A 24,040-nucleotide genomic window follows, 5' to 3' on the forward strand; every position below is an offset into this window, starting at 1 on the left:
AGTTTAGCTTAGTTTATTTAGAAAAAAAAGTTTAGCTTAGCTCCCTCAGTCCCCAAAAGAATGCAACTCTCGCTTCTGGAGTCAAACAGTTTCAAGTTTGACCAAATTTATAAAAAAATACTAACATTCACGTTTCCAAATAGATTTATATAAAAATATATTACATGATTTATCTTTCAATATTTATTTTGTATAAATTTGATCAAATTTAAAATTAGTTGACTTCCGTGAGTTTCATTCTTTTTAGGATGGAAGGAATACCTTTTTAACCCACACCAGATGAGCTCAAGGTAAACCCTAAACCGTAAACTGGATTCTGAGCCGAACCTACCCAATCCAACGTGACAACGTCGAACTGCATGGCTGTTCACTGACAGTCCTGGGTCCACATTCAGTCACCAAACAGCCCCGTTCATTTCGCACGTAGGCGCTGGCATCACCCTGTCTTCCAGATTTCCACCGCGTCGCTCACCATCCCCACGTTATGGTCACCTCCCTCCATGCACCGGGCGCACGGACCGGACCGTATACGCATGGATCTCCGGCTTCTCCGCGCAGTCGAACGGCCAGGATGAGGCTCTTGCAGACCCGGTGCACGGACCCGCGTCAGCCGCGTCTGGTTTCTTATTTAAATCGCCAAAAGGTCGGCGGGCAGAGGAAAAAGCCCACTAGTCTTCTTGCCAGCTCGCAGCCGCGAACCCTAGTCGCTCCGCGCGGCCCAGACGACGAGCCCGATTCGTTCCTGGTAATTCTTCCCTCCCCCTAGCTGTACCTGTATCCTTCTGTACGGATTGGGATTTCCCCCAATTTTTTCTGATTTTTCTGGGGTCGGATGGTGCCGGGGGCCGAGGAAGTGTTTGGATTATGTCGGATTTGGGGGATTTTGGACGATTTCTGGACGAAAGACGGGGTTTTGGGGGGGTGGGGGGGGGGGATTTAGGGTTCTCTCTCGGCCCAAGTGTTTTGGGGTTGGGGAATTGGGGAAAGCGGCGGAAAGGTGCGATTTTTTTAGCCCCTTTTGCTGGAAGCGGTACCTGGAAGGCATTTGGGCGTAAAGAGGCCTATCCGAAAGGTTCGATCGAGTTTATGGATTCCTTTTTGTTGGTTGGAGTTGGTCTTGTAGGGGGAAGAGTTAGAAGATGATTCATTTAGACGGTTTGCAACTCCGTCAGGTGTAGTTTATTTCAGTTGTGGTCCATGTATGTTGTGTATGCCAATTCCTGTAGAGAAGATGGGTAAAGGATGCTTCCATTGATACTGAATTCTGTTCTATACGTTCTTAAATCATGTTAGGTAGGTCGTATCATGCCATTGATTCTGAAGTTTGTTTGATGATCTTTAGAATACAAATTTTTTTGTTAAATCATGTTATACATACTGCCTCCAAACCATAATACTTGATGTTGTAGTTCATTTTTGAACTAACAAATGTCAAATAAAACGATATGGAGGTAGTAGAATTTTGTTCTATGTTCTTTACCTTTTGTGTTTCAGAACTGTTGGAATTGTGCTTGTAATTGATTCTGAAGTTTACAAACATACAGTGTTCTATTGGCTTCGGTCAAGCCTGTATCTTTTACTGCAACACTATGAACTCCCCTGGTGCTGGAAGGCGGATTCAGAAGAGGCGACGAACTACAACAAAGTCTCTCTCACAGCTTTTGGACCTGAACTGTCCCCCTGCTGAAGGGGCTGAGGGGGGTTCACCTTTCAGCAGTTTGCCTGTCTCACACAATGAGGCTTCCAGCAGTATGACTGTACAACTCAACCAGGCTTCCAGTAGTATCCCACCGGCTACTAATGAGCCACACATTGGCATGCATAGTTGCCCCATCGATGTTGAAGCCATCGATGATGATGTTGTTATCTATTCTTCAACATCGCTCCCTCAAGTATGTTCTTCAGCCTTGTTTTAGTGTCTATTTGTAGATTTGCATATTTATTTGAGTCCTTTTTTATTCTTATATAATTGTTTAAGGAGGAACAATGACAACTGATAATCAAGTTTTTTGCCTTTATGTTTCAGGCAAGACAACAGTCGACCAGGCGTATTACTGTGATATTAGATGATGATTCTGATACAAACCCAGAACCAGCAGGTTTGATGATTCTCCAGCATGATTTTTTTTAACCATTCCAGTCATTCGAATGCAACCGTCTAGTTGTTTTGTATGAAAACTCATAATTTCATTTTTACACATAATAATTTATACTTTTGCTCTTCTGGACTTCCCTCCTCTACATTCTCCAGTAGTTGTGATATTTTGTCTGCTATCAGTAGGTAGCATCATGATATAGCTTCTGTTACTTACAGTTCAGCTTGCTAAGCATAAAAAAAATCTGGCCTGTGTTAGTATCTCATAATGTAACTCTTTTTTCTTTTAATGTGGATACTTGTTAGCTGCCCATGTAACAACGGGGTATTGTTGGTATGGCTGATATCGTCCACACGGTTCACTTAGCATGTTAGCACTTCATGGTATTGCAATCGCAGATGTTTTTCAGTGGGCTGAATTTGAAACTAAAATTTGATACCTCCAAAAAGTCTTGGTTGGGATTGTTCGGTTGTTCCACTGGAAGTTGAATAGCACGAGCATATTCACATAACCATTTTGTGTCGCATTAGTGGTGTTGGATATCAATGTATACAAGAACCATTGTAGTAGAAGCTGTGTGTCTATGGAGCACAGTTTTCCCATTTCAGTTGGTTTAGACTGCCTTGTAATTGTGGTTTGCCTGATCAGTTGTGCTTGCACTAAGTATTTAGGTAATATGACATGATCATAGTGTTAGTAATGCATTTCCTTGTCTAATAAAATAAGTGCTAAATATCACCTTATAGATTTTCTGTTCTTAATTTTGCTCAAGTATGCTAAGCATGAACAAATGGAATCTAAGAGACTTACTCTGTCTTTCTGTTTCATATCTAATAACTTGGTGCATGTTGCATTCTTTTTAGGGGATGCTCTTGATGAGCATGTGAACACACTGCTATCTCTGGGCACCAACCGCAGGCATGAGCCTCCAAGTGCAACTAACACTTTTCCTGTAATAAGTTTAGTGGACACTCCAGAAGTCAACTTCTTCAAGGTAAGAATTCCAGTGTGAACTTGATCTATGTAACATCAGTAAATATCAGCTCTGTATCGATCGCTTAAACAATTCTACCAACATCCACCCAGGCACCCCCTGAACCTGTGAAGGAGGTCCCGAAGGAACCAAAGTTCACCTGCCCGATATGCATGAATGAGCTGACGGAAGCGGCATCCACCGTCTGCGGTCACATTTTCTGCCAGAAGTGCATCAAGGCTGCCATTCAGGCTCAGAAGAAGTGCCCTACCTGCCGAAGGACCCTTAATAAGAACCAGCACCACCGGGTGTACCTCCCAACGACGGAGTAATCCGGTGCAGTCATTCTGGTACAAGTTCTGCAGCACGCCTTCACCACATTGTGGCGATTGCATGTCAGAGCTAGTTAGAGACTTATTGAAAGCATAGAGTATTACAGCGATTTAACAAGTGGTTTTGCCCTCGGCATTTGGGACATCATACCAAGCTGTATCGTCAGTAAAGTAAATCCTTACATCATCTGGATATGGGTGTTACTATTATGGTCGACGCAGTATCTTATCCTTTCTGTTTGGGATGTGAATTGTGATGCGATGTGAAGTTATACCGGTGCATCCCCTGGAATATGGCCGTATGCTCTGCTTGTGTGGGCTTGGCCTGATCTGAAGTTTTGGGCTTGGATATTGTCAAAGCCGGACCGACCTCCTCCAATGGGCCGGGAGAGGGGTATGTTGCAGATGTATCCACAAGCTATTCAGCCCATTACCTTTCTGCTAGCATCATGATCGAAAATTGCCATCCGTTTATCTCAGAGAGTTGTACTAAAAAAAAAAGTTTATCTCAGAGAGAAAAATTGGTCTTGTTTGGAACATCGAAGTTTTTGGTTCTCCTCGATTCATGTGAGATTATATCATTATTTTCGAACGATCTATGAAATTCCTACAAAATCGCTGCTGCGTTTTGGGTTTTTGGCATCTTTTGCTAGCATCACAGCTCGATCCAAATCAAAGCAGAAGCAATCCATCGATCAATCATCAGTCAGCTGCAGAAGAACCTCAGACCCGTGACGCTGCCCACTGATTTGATCAAAGGCGATCTCTTGCGTGCCTGAACAATACGATGCATTACCGAGACGTCTTCATCGGCGGGTGCTTGTCAGTTGCCGTCAAGTTTAGCCCGAAGCAAGGGGCACTCACTCGGTGGGCGCGGGGATAAGGAGGGAAAGCGGTGGCGGAAATGATGCCGACGTTGACGCCCGCCACCACGCGGCCACCATCCCACCAAGCACGTACCCATCGCCCGTCTTCCTCCTCCGCCCATTTGCGTCAGCGCCCCCAGGGTAACGCCTCCCTCCCTCGTACAGCCGCCTTGGCCTCCCTCTGAATTAGAAAAATACCTGCCGTATCCTTGCAAATCAAATAACCAATCAAGTAGAGCGGGCGCCAATAGCATCGAGTGCACCATTTCTTTAGTAATCGGGAGCGCTTTATTTTTTTCCAGAGTGGTTTGGGCAGTTCTGTACTGCTACTCTGTTTTTCTAGTCTAGAATAAAAAAAGTTTGCTTTTGGGATTTAGACAGCTGCTGGAAAAACTTTGGGGATTCGAAAAGTATTAGCGCCTTTTCGAGATGCAAGATAAATATTCTGAAGAATATCGATTGATCGTTTTGTCAGTGTCAGGTTATTAACTCCAGAAGCAGCGAAGCACACAGCTAGAACTGGACTTGTTCTTCCATGGCTGGCTGTGAGCTCTGAACATTTCAGTTGAAACACTGGTCAGGATAGAGGCATGTTAGCATGTAGAAATTGCGGCATGCCACGGACATCTCGTCGACTCCCATCGTGCATGCAAGTCTCCTTTGGCTGCTTACCAAGTCAACGCACGGCGTGTGCCGGCGCAAGCACGTTGTGTTGGAAAGTTGGAATATCGGGTTGGGCCTCAACAGTCGTTAGGGGGCGTTGAATGGACGGAATGATTATGTTTTGAACTTATTTTTCAGGAAAAAGTAAAGTGCCTATGCAAAATTCCATGAACCTCCTGTGAATAAATGATGCCTTTTTTATTTAAAATAGTAATGCTCCTTCTGTGCTGTGGAATTCAAAACTAAGAATCGCCAAAATTTTGGTAGTCTCCTCCATCACTTGTTGGTTGAACTATCGTGGGCCTGTTCGCTTCAGCTTATAAGCCGGCTGAAAAGCTGAAACGGCTGATTTGTTGTGAGAGGAAAAATACTGTTTGGTGGCTGATAAGCCGATTGAATAAGCTGAAGCGAACATGCCGTATGATTTTTTTTCGTCTGTTCCGATGCCTTGGGAGACAATGATACTGTTTGAGTTATGGCAGCTCCAGCCCCAGTTTATGTACTTCAATTGAACGACCTCCCAACCAAAGTTGCAAAATTGTCTCGTTCCGGTGCTGACGCGTGGCTGCTCTACCCTTTTGCATGCTCCTACCTACTTGTCCACAGCTCACAGCTACTTATTCAAAAGTCACAGCTCAACCAAACACACCCTTTACCACCGATGGAACTGCTTCATGGTTGTCCAGGTCCCTGCCAAAATTAAAAGTAATTTCTCAGCTAGAGTGCTCATTGCCAGCAAATGATTGTTCTGTAAGTTTTTTTTTAGGTTTAGAGACACGAATTTCATGATTCCATATGTTCTAAGGGAAATCTGCAAAATTATCCTGATTTAACTTTTATGCTGTCAATCTGAGAACCCAGCAGGACTGCAGGAGTGTTCATATCGCTGATTTTTTCCCTCTTTTTTTTTTCTTGTCTCATAGCTTGATTAGGGTCGATTATTCATTTTCTTGATGTCGACATGTCTCCACCGCAAGCGACGACTGACGGGGACATAACAGAATACACGTTGCATGCCGGTCAAATGAAACAAAATACAACATATAGAAAATAAAGGTGATGGCTGAGAGATGTGTCCTTTTGAAGACGATGGGAATAATTTCCTTTGGTATATTTTCATTCTGCATATCCTCATGTCACAATGACTTCATCTCAGTGGTGGAGATAGCTTTCTCATCCAACTGGGTGTGTTTAGTCTACTTGTTCTAGCTTTCTTTAGATAAAATGTATAAAAAGTTACTTGTTCAAGGTACAACTTGAAAAGGTCACAACTTTATGCTTCCTTGAGGGGCCTCTAGCTCTAGCTAATAGTATTCAATCTTATCATTTACTGTGGCAGAAAGAACCGCTGCTTGCAGATATATATATTTTTTGCATGAATACGATACTTTCACATCTTTATTACAAAATTACTGAACCCATGTTGACTCATCGTATAGTTTGTGATTTGTGTTAATTTGTGAAATTGAGCCCTCAGATTTAGTTTATTTTATATCACAATTTGGAAATTAGCGGAGGAGCCAAATCTTGAATGCCTCTTGTGGGGTTCACCTTATAATAACTCCTTCCTCGACCACCAAAACTAATCACACACGTGCTTCTCAAGATTTCTAGCTGACAAATTTCACAATATATAGAAAAGTTTATTGTTGTGATCACAACAATTTTGGAACTAGCCCTAATTACTTGCTTTATTATCCATTTATTAGTCCCCAAAATTTTGACTGGTTTAACCTCTTAAACTATTTACTCGGGCCAAATTGCCCTGTTATGATTTTTTAAAAATTGTTTTTTTTTTGCCAGAATAGCATCATAGGCTTCCGTGACACAATAGTATGTTAGGAACTTTCATGACTATTTTCATAGAATGAGAGCATCAGATACCGGTTTAGATATGAAAAAATGAATGAATAAATAGATAATGTAATGCTTTTGTAGCGTAGGGCATCATAGAACACTAGAACTTAACCACAATATATGAGGATAAACTAAACAAAGGCAAATTTCACTTGGGATGAACGAGTCTAGTTTGAATAGTTTGGGACTTGGGAGGTTAATTGACTCATCATTTTGTATGAGGGGTTAAGTGCACAAATAAGATAGTTAAGTAAAATAGGCTTTTTTATTTGAAAAAAATGGAAAGGTGGTCATATATCAAAGATAACGAAGGAGATCTGTACCTTTTCCTATTCTATTTGTTCGAACATTATTGTTACTGTTAGAAAGGGACTAATAGGCGTCTTGGGAGAAAGCTGATGAGGCACGGGTCCTCGTTGTAGAATGTGGCCTGGTGCCATCCATTTGACTTCCACGAGTGGAATTCCGGCATATTTCGCAATCATTCCCTTGGCTTTCGCAAAATTTGTAGGGTACGCTCACTCCGCTTCTGCAATTTATATGACTCATCTCTTTTTTTTTTTTGATAAATTTATATGACTCATCTCAATTTGTTAAGGGAAGCTACGGGTACGGCTCTAGCCTATATACTAAATAAACAGTACAACTAGTTCCGAAGTGGAATAGTGGGTAATTGATGGGAAATGAAATATGCAGGTGCAAATTCATCTCTCAACTTTGACTCCGCTTTTCTAAAAAAATAACTTCATATGAGTAAATAACTTAGATATATTTTTTATGTATTTTACTTGTGTTTCAGAGTCATAGATGCAAAGAGTACGTGTACTTCCCAAAGCCTTAATATATTCCTCCATTAAAGGAGAAGGAGACACATCTCTAGTAGATATAATTTACTATTTGTTAGTATGGTTTTGTTCCAGGTGGTACAAGAAAGTAAGGACATATGATTAATAAAATGTTAAGACACAAGATCTGCCGGTGTAGTTTCTCGGTGTGCGTGAGTGTATACATGAAATCTCATGCCAATTTGTTTAGAGAATTGTAAATACATAGAAAAATATGCATATGATCTCTTTAATTTACATGCCAATCAACATATATATTTTAAAAACAGTTGATAGGTATCCGATTAGCTGCGCCAACAAAGACTACCAAAATCAGGAGTGTACTGTACTACTGTGTAGTCTGTCCTAGTCTACTAAAACAAGACTTCAACCCAAAAGTACTTATTAAACAAACAAAAGTGGAATCTCATAAAATCGAAGAAGTATCAGGGGTGTAGTAGAAAAACGCACCAGTAGCATGAAATGAAACTGAAAGCCACGAGGGGCTAGAGTACTAAAATATCCCTCCATTACTCTCACGGTGCCTCGCATCCCAAACTCCTCTTCCTCTTCCTCTTCTTCGTTTCCGATTCCAGCTTCTGTTTCGCCGTCACGGAAATTCCGATTGCGGCGCCGTTCCGGATTGCTCACTCCAGCCCGCAAATGGTCATCATCATCGGCAGCAGCTTCTCGAAGAATTCATGATCCTTCAGCGATGGTATGGCGATTCCCCCGTTCTCCTCTGTTTCTCTCTACCTCGCCAAAGCCTCCATGCGATTTCTTCATCGGTCTAGCTTCTCCTACGGGTGTTTCGATACGAGTTTGATTGAGAGATGTTTTCTTTTGGGAAGATCATGAGAGTTTAACCGCCTCCGCTACTGTCGCTTCTTTTGGGGTTTCTTCGGATTGGAAGTCGCTCTGCTTCCGCTACTGTCGCTGTTTTTCGGTTTCTTCGGATTGGAACTCGCTCTGCTTCCGCTGCTGTCGCTTCTTTCCGTTTCTTCGAATTGGAACTCACCAGGCTTTCTGAGCAAGTGCTGATTCTGGAATGAATTTATTGCCAGAATCCACTGTTTGATTGCTTTTCTAATGGTGAAGAGTTTGCCGGAATCTATTCGATTCGCTTCTGCAGTATGTTTGTCCTGCTACTATTTTATCATTGATTTGATAAACCGAATCCACTGAATTCCGTTCAGAGAATGAATTTTTACGACAATCAGGAGAAATATTTTCTTCCGATGACTGTTATTGAGCAGAAATTCACTATTCTATCCTCTGCTCCTTCCATTTTCATTTTGTTTTCCCCCGTTGATATAGTTGTTAGGTTCTTGAACTGGCAAGTTCATTATGGGGTGTTAGTTTAATGAATCAGAAACTGGTCTCCACAAAAATGTTCTGGCTTGCTGCTTGTGGGGGCGGAAGTTGAATGAATCAGAAACTACTTTCCTGCTTTAATTCGACAATTTCAGTTAACTCTGCTTTTTCTGCATGAATATGGGGTTCGTTTTGTTTTCTTCTTGAACAGGTGCGTTTTGTTAAAGTTTGAATTATGTGGTTGCTTCCTCCTCTTTGTAAGCGCTGTTTTTCACCGTGCATCAATGACCCCCTTTACCCCTTCAGTTTCATAACTTTAACTTTTTGGCCACGAAAACCCGTGTTAACAGTTAGGCATGCTTTATCAGTTAGCTCGACTGCAATTATAGAACTAATTTCCTTCTATTATAAGTAACTTCCATTATGTTGCAAAGTTCAAAAAAAAAAGTTTTCTTGTCGCAACTTAACCCGGTTTGTTTCTCCACACTGTTAAATTCTTGATTCCAGTATCTGAAACCTGTGCTGAACTGATTATAACATCATACTCCCTCCGTCCCAAATTACTATTTGTTTTGATTTTTCTAGATTCATAGCTTTTGCTATGTACGTAGATATATGATATATCTAGATACGTAGTAAAAGTCATGTATCTAGAAAAGTCAAAACGAATAGTCATTTGGGATGGAGGGAGTATTTCTGTTTGAAAATTGAAGTAGCCGCGCACCTGTGCATGTCTTTTGGATGCTTTCCCTCCCTGAAGTCTGAATACAGCTCGTGCAGCAGGCTGGGGTTGCTGAGTTTTTAACCCTTGTTAGTTTCTTTGCGTAGAGGTCACACTTGCAGTAGATTTCAGAGTGAGTTTTAGCATAGCTTACCTTCCTGGAATGGGTTTCCCGGGAATATGAGTTTGCCTCATTCTTCCTGAACCGATTTCCTCCTTGAGAAGTCCTTGCTTCCTGGTCAAGTCTAGTTTTCAGCAGTTCAGACATGTTGAATCTTGATGCAATGCAATTGCAACTGCATGTACGATGTCCTCACTCATTGTTCCTTCTGACGACCTGCCGCAGGGTCCGATCTCCAATGATACGTCGCATAAGAGGTTCTTCAGCATCGCGCCACGGGCGGCACTGATCTTTTTCGTGCTAATATTCGTCGCAGGCGCAATATTCACGCTTGATCACAAGGAGGTGCGTTCTGGCAGCTAAGCATGTTTCTTTATTTCTTGGATGTTTTCAGCAGGTGTACACTCTGAATTCTGGAAGCTCATTCCTGCTCAAAATGTTTCTTCAGAACTTGTCGATATTGCAGTTGCAACGGAAAGAAGTGTTTGCAACTGAGGAGATCAGACCTCCAGCGACGAGCGAGTTGCATGCTGAACCAACAGAGGAACCCAACATCTGTGAGGTTAAAAACATATCCATTTGCTGATATTATTCATGGCGATTTAACACCTGAGAGTAGTACAAGAGCAGTTACTGAAGAACTCTTATTCTGAAAACTCTGCAGAACCAATGCAGACCTTCAGGCAGCGAGGCCTTGCCAAGGGGCATCGTGCAGGACATGTCAAACTTCGAGATGGAATCCCTGGGTGGCAACCCTGACCGGAGGAAAGACCGCAGGCTGTCGAAAAGCCTCCTCGCCATCCCCGTCGGCATCAAGCAGAAGTCCGTCGTCGACAAGCTTGTCTCCAAGGTAACCTCCGTCTGAATTGCGATACATTTCGTTGCCCTCAATTGTTCAGCCCTGCTGCTTCATGTAGTAGCACCATGCTCTTGCCTGACTCAAGTGATCACCGTGTAGTTCCCAGCTGCCAACTTCATTGTGATGCTGTTCCACTACGACGGCATGGTCGACGGTTGGCGAGACCTCAAGTGGTCCGACCGCGCCATCCACGTCGCCGTGCGCGACCAGACCAAGTGGTGGTTCGCCAAGAGGTTCCTGCACCCGGACCTGGTGGCAGAGTACGAGTACATCTTCCTCTGGGACGAGGACATCGAGGTGGACAGCTTCGACCCGCTCAAGTACCTGAGCATCGTGAGGAGGGAAGGGCTCGAGATCTCGCAGCCGGCGCTCGACCGCCGGTCGCTGATCCACCACCGGCTCACGGCGCGCGCCCGCAAGGGCGACGTCCACCGGCGGTTCTACAAGACGAACGGGCACGGCCGGTGCTACGGCAACAGCACGGGGCCGCCGTGCACGGGGTGGGTGGAGATGATGGTGCCCGTGTTCTCGCGCGCGGCGTGGCGGTGCGCGTGGCAGATGATCCAGAACGACCTCATCTACGCGTGGGGGATGGACTACAAGCTCGGGTACTGCGCGCAGGGCGACCGGTGGCGCAACGTCGGCGTCGTCGACAGCCAGTACGTGCTCCACCGGGGCATCCCCACGCTCGGCGACGGCGGCAAGGCGACGGTGACCGCGTCCACGTCGACGTCGTCAGCGACAGACCGGCTGGCGGTGAGGCAGAGGTCCTACACCGAGCTGCAGGTGTTCAACAGGAGGTGGAAGGAGGCCGTGGCGGAGGACGGGTGCTGGACCGACCCTTACCCGAATCCCGCAACCAAAGGCTGAGTGGCTGACCGTCCGACGGGAACGAGATAGCTTAAGCAGGGAGGTACAGTAGTCAGTAGCTGTTACATTGACGTTGCCTAGATGATAGATTATACACACCATATTTACAGGTTCAGAGAGCTCAGAGCAGGGCTCGTATATGATGTACAGATTGTTTTTTTTCCCTCTCTGATCTCCAAGGGAATAAGCAAGCGTGAATAAAAAAAAGATTATGTGATTTTTTCCCCTTACTTTTTCAGTAGTGAGATGATGAATGCAGTTTCGACATTTAAAAAAAGTTGACCAACCTAAGAGATGCTAGCTTCACATGGAGAAGAATATTTTGGTACAAACGAATTGCATATTCTTTTTTCGAATTTGGTTAAAAGAATTTCGCTCGTACAATATTTATCTCTTTGATATTTTGTTTCTGTGTGAAACAATCAAGCAACCTGTGCCTTTGCTATTCGTCGGAAAAAACTTGTTCCTTTGCTGACCTTTTGTATAGGAAGATCTGCAGGCTGCATTTCCACAATCCCTTACAGCTCACATCATTGATCTGAGATTAGTAGCTCTAGCTGAAGTCAGATGTTCTCGTTAGACATCATCAACGAGACAAACGACGATGCAGCGGAGCTCACGGGGGGAAGCAACACCGGTGACTAGAGAGAGCTTTACCAAGTGAAGACAGCCGGACGCAATATATCGCTGACAAAAAAAGCAGTTTCTCACTTTCACTTATGCATCTTGTTTCTCTCGAAAACATTGATCATCCAAAGATTGTGATCCAGTAAAGATTTGTACATCAGCATTTTGTTTTGTTTGACTGGGTTAGTTATTGGGCTGATTCTTTCCCAGTTACTTAGTGGGCTAAAATTGTAATGGACTTGTCTCGCCTCTGTCCTGTAACTGCCACGCAGATAATCCGCAGTGGCCCATACGGCCGGGCCGAACCGGACCAGGCCACACAGGCAGGACACAGCCAGGCGGCGGCGGGTGTTTGTTGGGCCACTTCCTTTTCGATTCTGATGCTACATATTGGGCTGAACTGTTTCATGGGCCTAACCGTGAGGCTGGCTATCCGTCACAGGATGGCCCACAAAGAAAAATGGGCTGCAGGAGGTGACAGTTGGGGCCCAAGCCCAACGGAGGTTGGAGCTTGTGGCGGAAGGCGCGCCAACCAAGCAAACCCTATCCCCTGTACGCCTCCTCCCTCCAAAACACCAACGGAATCGGATTCCCCATGGCAGCATCCACCACCTCCCATGGCGCCGCCGCTCGCCGTAGTTGGCCCCGCCTTAGCCGCGCCGAGCTTCCGCACCGCCCTCCCCTTCCGCCTACGTCCGCGGAAGATCCCCTCTTGGCGCCGCGCGGCCCTACCCAACGATGAGGTCTCTCACGGCCCCAAACCCACGCGCTGATACGAGCGGATCATGTTTCCATGCCGCATTTGTGATCGGTGGTTTGATTTTATCGTGTGTTGACGTTCTGTATAGGATTACTACTTGATCGATGCGGAGGAGTCCATTGGGGACGGCTTCTCCTTCAGTGGAGGTTAGTGCTTGGGAATTCTGAGATTTTATCAAGCGGGTTCCATCCATTCGGGTTGCTTAATATTGTTTTTGTTTCGTTCTCGTTAATGCGTTATTGGTTCAGGGAAGTACGGCGAAGGACCAAGCAAGTCGGACGAGTGGTTTGCTCAGGGGAAAATGGTATGATGCTACTCTGTAATTGGTGAATGGTTCCATCTGACATTAAATTTCACAATCGGAAGCTGAGAAATGGACACATGTTGGTGCCTTTACCTTTGTAATTTAGTCCAATGCCATGAATTTCTGGTTTTATCAAGTGCCTGCAGGGCGCATTTAGATGTTCATTTGCGCGCGCGCACATGCCGGTGTGGTGTGATTTGTTGTGGTTGCATTAGGTGACTTTTGATCTGATCACGTTGAATTGTAATGCAGATAGATGCTTACCCAGTATATGGAGACAAAGGAAAGGCAAAGGACCCCTTCTTTGGCCTGACGATGGGATCAGGATCTCAACCTTCAGATGATGTATTCAGGTGAATTGAGCTATATTGGTTAGCAGGGTGTCAGGTACAAAAATGTGTATCGCATTCAATCTTGTACTTTTATGCCGTGTGTCTACTTTCTTGAAGCATGTTGACACATTACAGAAGACAGCTCTTGTTTCCATTTTCACTGTGATGCAGATGGTTCTGCGTGGAGGCTGGGAACTCTTCTAATCCTAAAGTGCTTTTAATTCATGGCTTGCCATCACAGGTGAGGTTTTATCTGCTTATTGCTTATTTCTTGCATGATTAACAAACTGGTAGATATGACATATGTCTTTACCTCAGTTTCATGTATCCTACTGAAGTTTGGCTAATGTCAGAACAACAAAATGATGAGTCTATAATTGAATTAGCACTTTTAAGTTCTTCAAAACCTGCGTTTGCTTTATATGATCCCTTACCGAAAGTGGCTGAACTGATTTATATGATTCATAACCACACTTGGTTACAGGCGTACTCTTATCGCAACGTGCTGCCTGTACTATCGGACAAATATCATGCCGTTGCTTTTGATTGGCTTGGTGAGTTACACACATCTCTGCTGTTTGATCAATGCAAAAGGGTCTGATCTGGCATGTGGAAAAGAACTCACGCATATATTGGTGTTGCTGTTGGCACAAAATGTTCCGGAAAGTATTGACAGTTTTGGTTGATGAGTATATACCAACACAGAGTCGTCACCTGTACCAAATATCATCTTTTGGCATGAAAACTCAAAAATAAGCCAGCATTTGGTTATAATCTGACACCCGCAAATTCTACCAAAATCATGCAGAAGCATTATAACCTTCTAAAAACGCATAAATCTTGCTGCTCTGTTCTCAGCTATTGGGATTGGGGGCAGAATGGTTTTATTTATCTAATTTGAATGCGAAGAAGTTTATATCTGCAGGGTTTGGATTTTCTGATAAGCCTCAACCAAAATATGGTTTTGACTATACACTTGATGGTAAAATGATCGAAACATACTGATAATTCTGTTTCAACCAAATATGCATACTCAGCAACATAATGACATCAACTCCTATGTTTCAGAGTATACTGCGTCCTTGGAATCTCTAGTCAATGCTGTTGCTCCTGATAAGCTCTCTATTGTTGTCCAGGTTCTTCTCATTGTGACAGTGTTTATGTATGTATCTCTATGATCTTTGTTGCATGAGAATGTAAATTTTTCAGGGCTACTTTGCTCCAGTTGCAGTCAAATACGCTAGTGAATATCAAGACAAATTGAACCATCTTGTTCTAGTTAACCCACCGGTTAGTTCTTTTTTGAACTAGTGTATAGATTATGCAGAGACTTACATTCATAAATACAATTCTTCCTTCACAAGCTTCATAGTCGTACACTGATCTTAAAATATTTTTATATTATAGATAACTGATAAACATGTGAGCCTGCCATCTCCCCTGGCTTCATTCAGCAACTTCTTGTTGGGAGAGATATTTTCTCAGGTTAGCAGACATCATGTCAACTGAGTTTAGCCCTATGTGACCGATTTGGGTTTGCGACTTTGCGTTCGGATGTAATTCCTTTGCTTGAATTCTTTCAGGATCCTCTCAGAGCTAGTGATAAGGTATTGACTAGTTGTGGCCCATACATGATGAAGGAGGAAGATGCTATGGTGTATAGAAGACCATACCTTGTCTCTGGTTCCTCTGGGTTTGCACTGAATGCAATAAGCAAGGCTATGAAAAAGGACCTTAAGGTGGTTCCCCATCTATCTCATTGTGTTTGCTTCATTGAGTTTATATGTTCTTAATTGGATGCTTCTAACACAGGCTTACATTGAATCCATGAGAAGCATATTAGGAAGTGATTCGTGGAAAACAAAGACAACAATATGCTGGGGCATGAGAGATCGTTGGCTCAGCTATGATGGGGTGGAAGAGTTTTTTGGTGGCCTAAACCAGAAGATTGTAGAGCTGCCAATGGTTTGTCATGAAATCTACTATTTTCAAGTTTAATAATTTTCATGCTTGTTTGTGGCTAGGAGTGGTGTGGTTTGCGCTGCATCGTAGGGACACACGTGTTGTGCATGAATGTCTAATTCAATTTCTGGATTTGTTTCTTCATTTCATATTGTATTAATTCATATTCTCTTGTGCAATGACTTATGCAGGCAGGACACCATGTGCAGGAGGATCGTGGTGAAGAGTTGGGCAATATAATAAAAAGTATATTGAGGTAATCCTGTTTTTGTTTTTCTCCTCTGGTATGTCTTCAAATGAGCAAACTTAGGTTGGCAATCCAGTTAGGCAATAATGAAATATATTCATGCCATTTTTTTTGTAACTATCAACTTTTCCTGCCTAGACTGGCTCGGTGATAACAAACTCAAAACCAAATCTGCTTGCTGCACATTCATTTTAATAACAGAATGAATAGGCATTCTTCTTACATAATACATGTTAAAACATATTTGATATTACTCAGTAACTCTTGCCGTTTTATGCAATGAGGAAAGAAAGCAGGAGGCGTTTCTTAGCACTTGTTGTCAGCTTCAAGAGAAGAACGTATTTCGTCATTAGGCTTAAGGCTATGCACCCTCGTCTATCTAATTAACTCTAAAACAATATAAAAACCAACTAGCAATGGCAAGGAGACAAGCATCCCAAAAATAACCCTGCAAAATTGAGCAACAATATGGTTAAGACTGAGAAATTGCAGGAGCAAGCCTTCGACAACCACCAAGGTGTAGCAAGATCAAAATACTTACGCCGTACTGAGAACATCAGCATGCAACCCATATTCTTTTGCAAATATAAATGATGTGATGGATTGAGGTACTGCAGCCTGCAGAATGTTTGTACAAATGTTAGGCTATGCACAAGTTCCATACTTTAGGCAGAAAAAAAATCTCAGGAGATTAATATCATACACATGTGCTCTCATTATTCACTGGAAACAAGAACACACTGGGGCACCAAACCGACTCTCAAAAAATAAACTGGGTTTGATGCTTAATATCGGGCCTACACAACCGTAGCATCAGCTACCAGCTGATAACCTTACCAAACCTTGGTGCATGTTTGAAGGCCACTTTCGAAGTAATGCTTGCCTAGGTAACTCCAGCATGACAAGCAGAAATAATGTTTATCTTTGAACATCTGGAAGCTCCTATCTCCCCAAAGCAAAACTGATACCATTTTACATTCTTTTATCATATTATATATAGGGCTAGAAGTGTCTAAAGTCTAAATCGGGTATTATGATGGAATGACAGTGACATCAGTCAAAGCGGCAAACAGAACAAATTATTCTCTTCTGTTATTTGACCGTGCTCCACAATAAAAGAAAAACTGCTCCCCCCAAGAAAGCAAACCAAATATTTTGATCAAGTTGAGGTTAGTTCATCTCCAGCTAAATGCGCATTAGCTGGCATGATGAATAGATATGCCCTGGTGCATCTTACAAGTGGAAGCTCCACAGCAGCAACTACTGGGTTTTAAAACCTTAAGCAGAATTATGTCATTGGACTTTATATATATTTCTCTTAATATATTGGAGCTGGTGTTTAATTAATATAGTTTCATCCTCATTATGCATCTGATGAGTGGTTGGTGATGGCTTCCTGAGTTGATGCTTCTGACATGGCATTTTGCTTAGCAGATGACCACGAATTGTGTGGGGACAGTCTCTAGAACATGCCAAGAACAGTTGCGCTACGCTGGTGTAATGATCATGCTGCACTTTCTTGAACAAAGTTCTGTTTGCTGAGTACGTTTTTTAAAATGAGATGGATTTCAATGATGTTTTCTCTTATCTCCGGCAGGAGTCAAAATGTGGCAAAGCAGTTTCAAAAAAAAAAAGTGGCAAAGAAAAGTGAGGCTGCACCGACCCATTGAAGGCCAACCCTCCGGCTGGATAGGTTTATTATGAAAACACTACCTAAAGTGACGTTCTACATCTTTGGACAACAACAGCAATACCGGTTTTGTGTTCCATGTTCTCGGAATAGGATTCATGCATATGGTTTAGTGTTGGAAAATTTAACGTTTGACTTATTTTTCTGCATGATATGAAATTATGAATGCTCTTAAACAAGATCAGGGTAACCAATATATTTATACTGAAACGATGATGATAACAACCGTTATCTGGAATGCGCACTTGCATAAACATCTGGAGTTTGGGACTAATTAATTACTCTGTTATTGCGCCTTTGGGCACGCTTAGTTTATTAAGCTACATATAAGGTTCATGTTTATGGCTGTGGAAGCAACATTGGTCTTAAAGCACAAGTGGGTAAGGTTAGTGGTGATGTGCTGTCCTAGTGCTGACAAGCTAAGCTCAAATCTCTCGTAGTGAAGTCTGGTTTTCACATCAGATCCTCCATTTGTTGAGGTATCCTTCTTTTATCTCGTGGCATTGCCTCTGATTTGCTGATGACCTTTATTCTTGGCACGTCTACACAAAACGGTCGGGCGGCTTGTGTGATAGTAGTATTTTTCTGGGGATGCAATCTAATGTCGGTGAAATGCAATCATGATGTATGACCTTGGGAAATCGTCTTTTTTTTCAAGATAAACTACTATATCCAAAAATGAACTAAATATCTAGAAAGGTCAGTGATTTGTTCGTGCATGTGCCTATCAGTCGTGCGACGCGACGCTCAATTGGGACAAGGGACGTTTGTCAAAAGTAAAGTTGCGAGACTTGGGTCTAAAGTGTTGCTAAAAGTTAGGATTACACGCCTACAGAAGATCGACATCATCATACCATCAACTCTACGTAGCAAAGAACCGGCAGAAACTGCATCAATGTAACGTAACTACATGTGCAGCTAGCATAGCAGAATCCTGAGGTTTTTTTAAAAACAAATTCATAAGCCTGAGGTCCCCATATTCATAAGCAACTTCTTACTCTGTTTACTAGATCCATATTCATAAGTGAAACCTTTGTGCAGATTTCTTTCTTAATTATGAAGGGTAACATATAACTATTTCAAATTTCAATGGTAATCCAAAGAGACGAGTACTAAACTTGATAAGGCATAGCTAGTGAAGTGGCGAGCCAGCCTACCTGTATGATGGCGACGCGGAGGACGTCGCCGCGGAGGCCGACGGCGATGGAGCCGATGGCCATGGCGGCCGGGCCGAGCGCGAACTTGAGCACGAGGCCCAGCGCCGCAAAGCACGGCCCGCACGCCAGCACCTTCTCCTGCTGCGCCATGAACAACCCTGCATGCGATGCAGCCGAAAACGACGTGCACGCCGTCAGAAAGTTACCAGTCACCAATCACTGTGTTACGAGCAAACACTTTGCTTGCCCATGTGGTAAATCTGTTCACTTTTCACTTTCTTTTCAGTCAGGTTATTGCAGCACGAAGCAGATAGAATTTATGCCCTTTGCTCGGTTCCTAATCTGCTCTCTTTTTAGGGGGATTACATTATTCCTTGTATATTTCGGCGATTATCGAATAGAATATGTATTTCTGGCTGAAGTATAGGATACGAGAATTAAACGGGAGTGGGAATAATGAGTCATTCAAGAAAACGAAGATGTAGTGTACATGTATGGTCGACATTAAGCATTATATTTGCTACTAGCTTTGCTCTCTGAATATTTTTGACAGGTCTTATCAATATTATTCTGTCCTATCCGACAAACTGCTAATTAGTTTGCTAGTGCTTAATTGTAGCATGAAATATACGCACATATATGTTTTGCGTGTAGTCAGCCAGTATACTCACCCATGCTAAACATGGCCATTCCTGTGCCCGACTTGGACATGATGAGCACCGAGCCTTCGAAGGCGCTGGGCAGCTCGAGGTGCAGCCTGTTTGATTCAGGGATCGACAACAATATTTCATTGTCAGACATATGCATTTTCAGAAAAAAAAAACTGATATATAAACTTGGTGTAATAAGCTCGCATCTATATCATGCATGCATTAACAGGAGCCAAGAATTAAAGAAACTCAATAGTAGTATTAGTTACAGCACGATGGATGTGGAGCCGGCATTAGCTCGAGCATCAGAGCAGCATCACCATATGCATCTAGTGTCACGTCAGGTGTGCTACACGTCAGATCACAATTTCTGGCAGCTAGCTACCTGGCTACCACGCATTTCGCACTAGCCAAAGCCGGCCGGCAAACCGAACAATCCCTGAGCAACAAGCCATCGATCGAATCACGCATGTAGCATGCATGCATATGCATGTACTGCGATAACCTAGCCTTTTCCAGTTTGCATATATGATGGTTCGTTGTATTAATTTATATATATGTTATATATATAAGTATATATGTACACGTGCGTTACCTGTTGGCAACGCAAGCCCAGGTGATGCCGACGAAGCTGGCGTAGGTGTTGGGGTTGCGCGACAGCTTGTGTGCCACCACCTTGACGAGCGCCCAGAGCGACGGCTTGCCGCTGGCGACGGGGACGACGACGACAGCGGCGGCGGCGGGCGCGGCGTCGGCGCTGGCCGCCTCGACGTCCTTGACCGGCGGCTCGGCGGCGACGTACATGCCGATGGCGGCCTTCCTGACCTCAAGCACGAAGAGCAGGAGCGTGAGCCAGACGATGGCCTGGAAGACGGAGAGCTGGACGACGAGCTGTTGCGCCCACTCGCCGTACATGGCCCGGGCCAGGGGCACGCCGACGACGAGCGAGTTGGTAAGCGTGGAGAGGGAGAAGCTGGTGATGGACCAGCCGGCGGCGGAGCCGGCGCCCTTGGCGGCGGCGAACCGGGCCCAGACGGCGATGACGGCGACGATGACCGCCTTGGAGATGACGTCGGCGGCGACGGCGCGGTAGTTGACCTGGAACGGGTCCGTGTGCAGCGTGAACTCGAAGGTGAAGAAGGGCAGCGCGAAGAAGGCCACCAGCCGGTTCACGGCGTCGCACTGCTCCCGCGTGAAGATGCGCCACCACCGCACCGACCCGTACCCCAGGAACAGCGCGAAGTAGAGCGGCACCGTCGCCGCCACCACCTTGTACACGTCGCCCCACCCGATCATCTCGTCCCGCGTACGTGTGCTTCGATCGATTATATTCTCTCTAGCTCTGCCTCTCTCTCCTCCGATCCTCTCTCTAGCTTGCAGTGTAGCTGATGAACTCGATCGTAGCTAGCAGAAAATTGAGCTATGTGTATGTACTTAGTCGATCGCAAAGGAACAGTGCGAGTGGATCTGCAGTGTGAGGGGCAGCGTGTGTGGGGTGGCGAGTTTTATAGAGCGCGAGCTAGAAGAAGGGAAGCCGAGGACGTCAGGTGCATGCAGCTAGCGTCAGAAACAAGGGACACTTAAGCTAGGGGTGCATGGGTCGGTGGATCGTGGCCGTTGAAATGAGAGCAGGGAATCATTATCAGCGATAAGCACGAAAGCGATGTGGAGGTTAGCAGAACCGCGATGGGAGCTGAAGCTAGCTCTAGAGAGTCTCGGCTCTGAGATAAAGTTGACTAGTGTCTTGATCTATTTATAATGAGTGATTGACGGATGATTTGAGGTTTTTCCAGTTCAGTCCATATTTCATATGTGCATGTTTATGCTAACGACTAACTGGAGGTGTTGTGTTGAGTATGTTATGTTGTGGTGTGTGTAAAACATATCTTGTGTGTTGTGTCTCTTGGCTTGTGATGTGCAGGTGTAGGATGCGACATGGCGGTCGACGATATGAGGTGAAGGTCAAGCAAAAGGTTTATTTCGATGAACTTAGGGCTATGAAGGGTGGACACGAGTAGACTTGGACCGAGGGACCCCAAGAGTCCGGGTGGAGTCATGGTCGATCCACATGGTGCACAGAAGAGCAAGAGTACACAAACGGGATGGAGACGGTGTCGGTTGAGTCAAGCGGGATGGAGGTGAGTCGAGTAGGCAGCCCGGGAGCGGAAGCGAAAGACTTAGAGGCATCGAAGGCTTGACGGAGGCTGGACACGCGTCGACATCGATGAGTCACGCCTTGCGGGGAGTGCGAAAGGGTTTGACCGGTTTGACCTCAAAACCGGGGGTGAGTCACGCCTGCGGGGTGTGCAAGAGGGTTTAACCGGTTTGGCCTCAAAACCAGAGGGCGAGTCTGGTGCGGTCGGACAGCGTTGAGTCGGAGGATGCGTGGCACCATCGTGAAGCTTGCGTCGAGTCGAAGCGAAGTCATGAAGACGTTGGGTCCGTCCAATGTACCGATAAAAAGTTGAATGGTTTTATCCCTGTGGGGTATTTGAGTTGTACGCTTCATGTAAGGGTATTTTGGTCATTTTTTGGATGCCTGTATATGTGGAGAGGGCTGCTGGGGGCAGCCATACATCTCTAGGGCTCTTTGGTGGTGGGCTTCTCATTTTGTTTTGTGAGAGCTTTTGATATTTGGTAGGTGAGAGAGGGAGAGAGATGAGTGGATCTTTGATTTGATCTTTTTGCCATCCAATACTTTGATTTGGCTAGGAGTGGCTTAACATGGTGGAGTAATCCAAAGATCAATTTCATGCCATCTTATTCCATCCTCTTTGAATCTGAAATTTATCTTTTTGTATTTTCGGAGGTATTTTGAGGGATTTTTTGTTCTTCGTGTTTGGCTACGAAATCCGTAAGATTTGTTGGGGGCTTTTGTTGCTAGGACCTTGTGAGCAACTTTGAAGTGTTTCGCTCCTCCAATCCCTCTCGGATTTAGCTCGATTTAGTTTTCCCAAAAACTCTCTCTTTCTTGTGTTCTTGGCCAAGCATATGAAATTCATGGTGAAGTCTTGATCTTCTTGGAGAGATCTTTTGGACAAAGATTCACCATATATATGTGAAGCTATAGCTGAAATTTCGTTCGTCTTGAACCCTGTTTGACTCAATTTTTGAGTTCTTGGAGTTTTTTTTAGCTCTTTGTGCCCCTCTCCAAATTCTTTGAATTTGGTGAGCAATTCTTGAACTTTTTTAAGTGAGCCTTTGGGAATAACCTTGGTACGTTGATGTGAACCTACAGTTCAAATTTTGTGATTTTTGAAGGTCGTTTGATCAAGTTTCGAATTTTTTCCAACTTCTTCACTCTGGCTGTTTTTGGAGTTGCGGAAATTTCGGAGATTTTTACGGATTCTCCAGAGAATTATCCGAAAACTCCATAGGTGCGGATTCTCCGGAGATTTGTGCGGAGTTTCCGTACTTCTATGTTGATTTTCGAACCTCTTCTTCCGACATTTGCTTGGATTCATTTCTACTTCCGTTAGTCTTTAAATTAGTTCCTAGCATCATTCCTAGGTCTATTAGCTCTTGCATAGCTAAGGGAACTTGATATCGCTAGAAGAGAGATTTATGGATTGGTTTGGGATTTAAGCCGAGGTGCGAAATTTGAATCGGCTCCCTCCAGATGTCCGTCATGGTCCTTCAGTTTCTGGTGGCCATGCCGTGCCGGTCGATGGAGCACGTTAATGGGAGGTTGATGGAGAAAAGAGAGGGAGGGAGACTGAAATGGGCAAATGGCCATACGTGCACGCGCAAATTCAGGAGTGCGCGCGTGACAGTGGCCGAAAGCCGAGTCTGATCCGTGCATACACGTGTGGTCTCGCTAGCTTTCGGTCTCATGCTAGCTCTCTAAGTCTCTAAGAGTGGCGACCGCCCGGTGAACCAACGCGCGTGCGTGTGTGCTTTTCACATTGTCGTGATCTCGCGCTAGCTTCCCACTGAAAATATCAAGTGTGTTCTCGTTCTGAAGTATACTACCGCTTCATTATCCTACTGGAAAATAAAGCACTAAAGCACACCCAGCTCGCTTCCTACTGAATTCATTCTCTGAATCTCTGACGCTTCAACATCGGGGTGGTCAGTATTGCTGCAAAAGCGCCCTACGACGAGTAGTAGTATCTCTCCTGCAGGTAGCCAAAGCAAACCCTAGCTAAAATTCTCGAGCGCGCACATATTCGCACGTACTGGAGCAGAGACAAGGAGACGTAATCGTGTGGAGGTTCACCAATGCATCGGGGGAATATATTGGCTAAGCAAGGAACTAACAGGGTACGTACAGTGGTTAATTATTCACTTATTCTTCTTGCTAGCCCTTGCATGTTGTCCAAACTATTGTTTTTCACTTTGGTACTTCGATCATGCCTGCATTTTTTTTTCCATGCGACAAAAGGTAAATGGCATTGATGTGTCACTTGTATTGGCTTTCAAGAGTGATCTGGAATATATACTCGTATTGCAATTTTATTTTATTTTCTTGTTGTTACCACACATTACAATCTGTCGACAAGTTAAGCTACATATATGCGCATGCATATGCCAAACTATATCAGGTATAGCATATATGCTTACAGGGGTGAATCAGAGAATTAATTAGGTAGGCACAAAGGTTCTAATTATAATGTATAACGTAATTACTATTGGTAACAGGGATAGAAAATAGTAATGCTAAGGAAATTCTTCAGAAAATAAAGGGCCGTTCAGATAAGCTCAATGGAAACTACTATCATAATTACGGAGACTACGGTAGAGTATAAAGTTTTACTGGTATAATTGCTCTGTGTGGTTGGAGCTCTAACTTTTTATTACCTCATATGAATTTTA

The 24,040-nt window shown here is 44.1% G+C and overlaps 4 protein-coding genes across 5 annotated transcripts; 3 read left to right on the plus strand and 1 right to left on the minus strand.

Moving 5' to 3' along the window:
* The first annotated feature begins 556 nt into the window (after window positions 1–556).
* LOC101760851 (E3 ubiquitin-protein ligase RNF4) lies at window positions 557–3,673 on the plus strand. Its single transcript, XM_004971010.2, has 5 exons — window positions 557–745; window positions 1,545–1,892; window positions 2,027–2,099; window positions 2,960–3,090; window positions 3,183–3,673. Exons 1-5 carry the CDS (start codon window positions 572–574, stop codon window positions 3,399–3,401), a joined length of 945 nt encoding a protein of 314 aa, XP_004971067.2. The 5' UTR covers window positions 557–571; the 3' UTR covers window positions 3,402–3,673.
* A 4,449-nt stretch (window positions 3,674–8,122) lies between these two features.
* LOC101761255 lies at window positions 8,123–11,726 on the plus strand. 2 transcript variants are annotated; one of them, XM_012846540.3, is made up of 5 exons: window positions 8,123–8,329; window positions 9,993–10,112; window positions 10,234–10,329; window positions 10,432–10,617; window positions 10,726–11,726. In XM_012846540.3, exons 1-5 carry the CDS (start codon window positions 8,327–8,329, stop codon window positions 11,494–11,496), a joined length of 1,176 nt encoding a protein of 391 aa, XP_012701994.1. In that variant the 5' UTR covers window positions 8,123–8,326; the 3' UTR covers window positions 11,497–11,726. The 2 variants fall into 2 exon arrangements, with proteins under 2 accessions (XP_012701994.1, XP_004971069.1); XM_004971012.4 differs by having other exon boundaries at window positions 8,124–8,329; window positions 10,216–10,329.
* Window positions 11,727–12,688: 962 nt separating this feature from the next.
* Window positions 12,689–17,656, plus strand: LOC101762331 (haloalkane dehalogenase 2). Its single transcript, XM_004971014.4, has 15 exons — window positions 12,689–12,866; window positions 12,972–13,029; window positions 13,132–13,187; window positions 13,440–13,540; window positions 13,691–13,760; window positions 14,004–14,073; window positions 14,445–14,501; window positions 14,588–14,655; window positions 14,729–14,809; window positions 14,927–15,004; window positions 15,103–15,258; window positions 15,332–15,484; window positions 15,673–15,737; window positions 17,163–17,225; window positions 17,326–17,656. Exons 1-14 carry the CDS (start codon window positions 12,741–12,743, stop codon window positions 17,164–17,166), a joined length of 1,143 nt encoding a protein of 380 aa, XP_004971071.1. The 5' UTR covers window positions 12,689–12,740; the 3' UTR covers window positions 17,167–17,225; window positions 17,326–17,656.
* Window positions 15,884–20,718, minus strand: LOC101761911 (probable auxin efflux carrier component 5a). The gene is made up of 5 exons (XM_004971013.4): window positions 19,821–20,718; window positions 19,247–19,332; window positions 18,576–18,733; window positions 16,270–16,346; window positions 15,884–16,176 (listed from the first exon to the last, which is right to left on the minus strand). The coding sequence occupies exons 1-5, from the start codon at window positions 20,519–20,521 to the stop codon at window positions 16,104–16,106; spliced, it is 1,095 nt and encodes a 364-aa protein (XP_004971070.1). The 5' UTR covers window positions 20,522–20,718; the 3' UTR covers window positions 15,884–16,103.
* Window positions 20,719–24,040: the final 3,322 nt, after the last annotated feature.

The sequence above is a fragment of the Setaria italica genome, chromosome V, assembly GCF_000263155.2.
Source record: "Setaria italica strain Yugu1 chromosome V, Setaria_italica_v2.0, whole genome shotgun sequence".
NCBI lineage: Eukaryota > Viridiplantae > Streptophyta > Magnoliopsida > Poales > Poaceae > Setaria > Setaria italica.

Bases quoted from the DNA above. Each gene is read 5' to 3' on its own strand.
- LOC101761911 (XM_004971013.4), bottom strand. From the start codon at position 20,521: ATGATCGGGTGGGGCGACGTGTACAAGGTGGTGGCGGCGACGGTGCCG. The intron at 18,734-19,246 runs GTGAGTATACTG...CATCGCATGCAG, and splicing joins AATGGCCATGTTTAGCATGG to GGTTGTTCATGGCGCAGCAG. The intron at 16,177-16,269 runs GTAAGTATTTTG...TCAATTTTGCAG, and splicing joins GCTGATGTTCTCAGTACGGC to GGTTATTTTTGGGATGCTTG.
- LOC101760851 (XM_004971010.2), top strand. From the start codon at position 572: ATGAGGCTCTTGCAGACCCGGTGCACGGACCCGCGTCAGCCGCGTCTG. The intron at 1,893-2,026 runs GTATGTTCTTCA...TTTATGTTTCAG, and splicing joins CTTCAACATCGCTCCCTCAA to GCAAGACAACAGTCGACCAG. The intron at 3,091-3,182 runs GTAAGAATTCCA...ACATCCACCCAG, and splicing joins CAGAAGTCAACTTCTTCAAG to GCACCCCCTGAACCTGTGAA.
- LOC101762331 (XM_004971014.4), top strand. From the start codon at position 12,741: ATGGCGCCGCCGCTCGCCGTAGTTGGCCCCGCCTTAGCCGCGCCGAGC. The intron at 14,656-14,728 runs GTTCTTCTCATT...TAAATTTTTCAG, and splicing joins AGCTCTCTATTGTTGTCCAG to GGCTACTTTGCTCCAGTTGC. The intron at 15,485-15,672 runs GTTTGTCATGAA...TGACTTATGCAG, and splicing joins AGATTGTAGAGCTGCCAATG to GCAGGACACCATGTGCAGGA.
- LOC101761255 (XM_004971012.4), top strand. The intron at 10,330-10,431 runs GTTAAAAACATA...AAAACTCTGCAG, and splicing joins AGGAACCCAACATCTGTGAG to AACCAATGCAGACCTTCAGG. The intron at 10,618-10,725 runs GTAACCTCCGTC...ATCACCGTGTAG, and splicing joins TCGACAAGCTTGTCTCCAAG to TTCCCAGCTGCCAACTTCAT.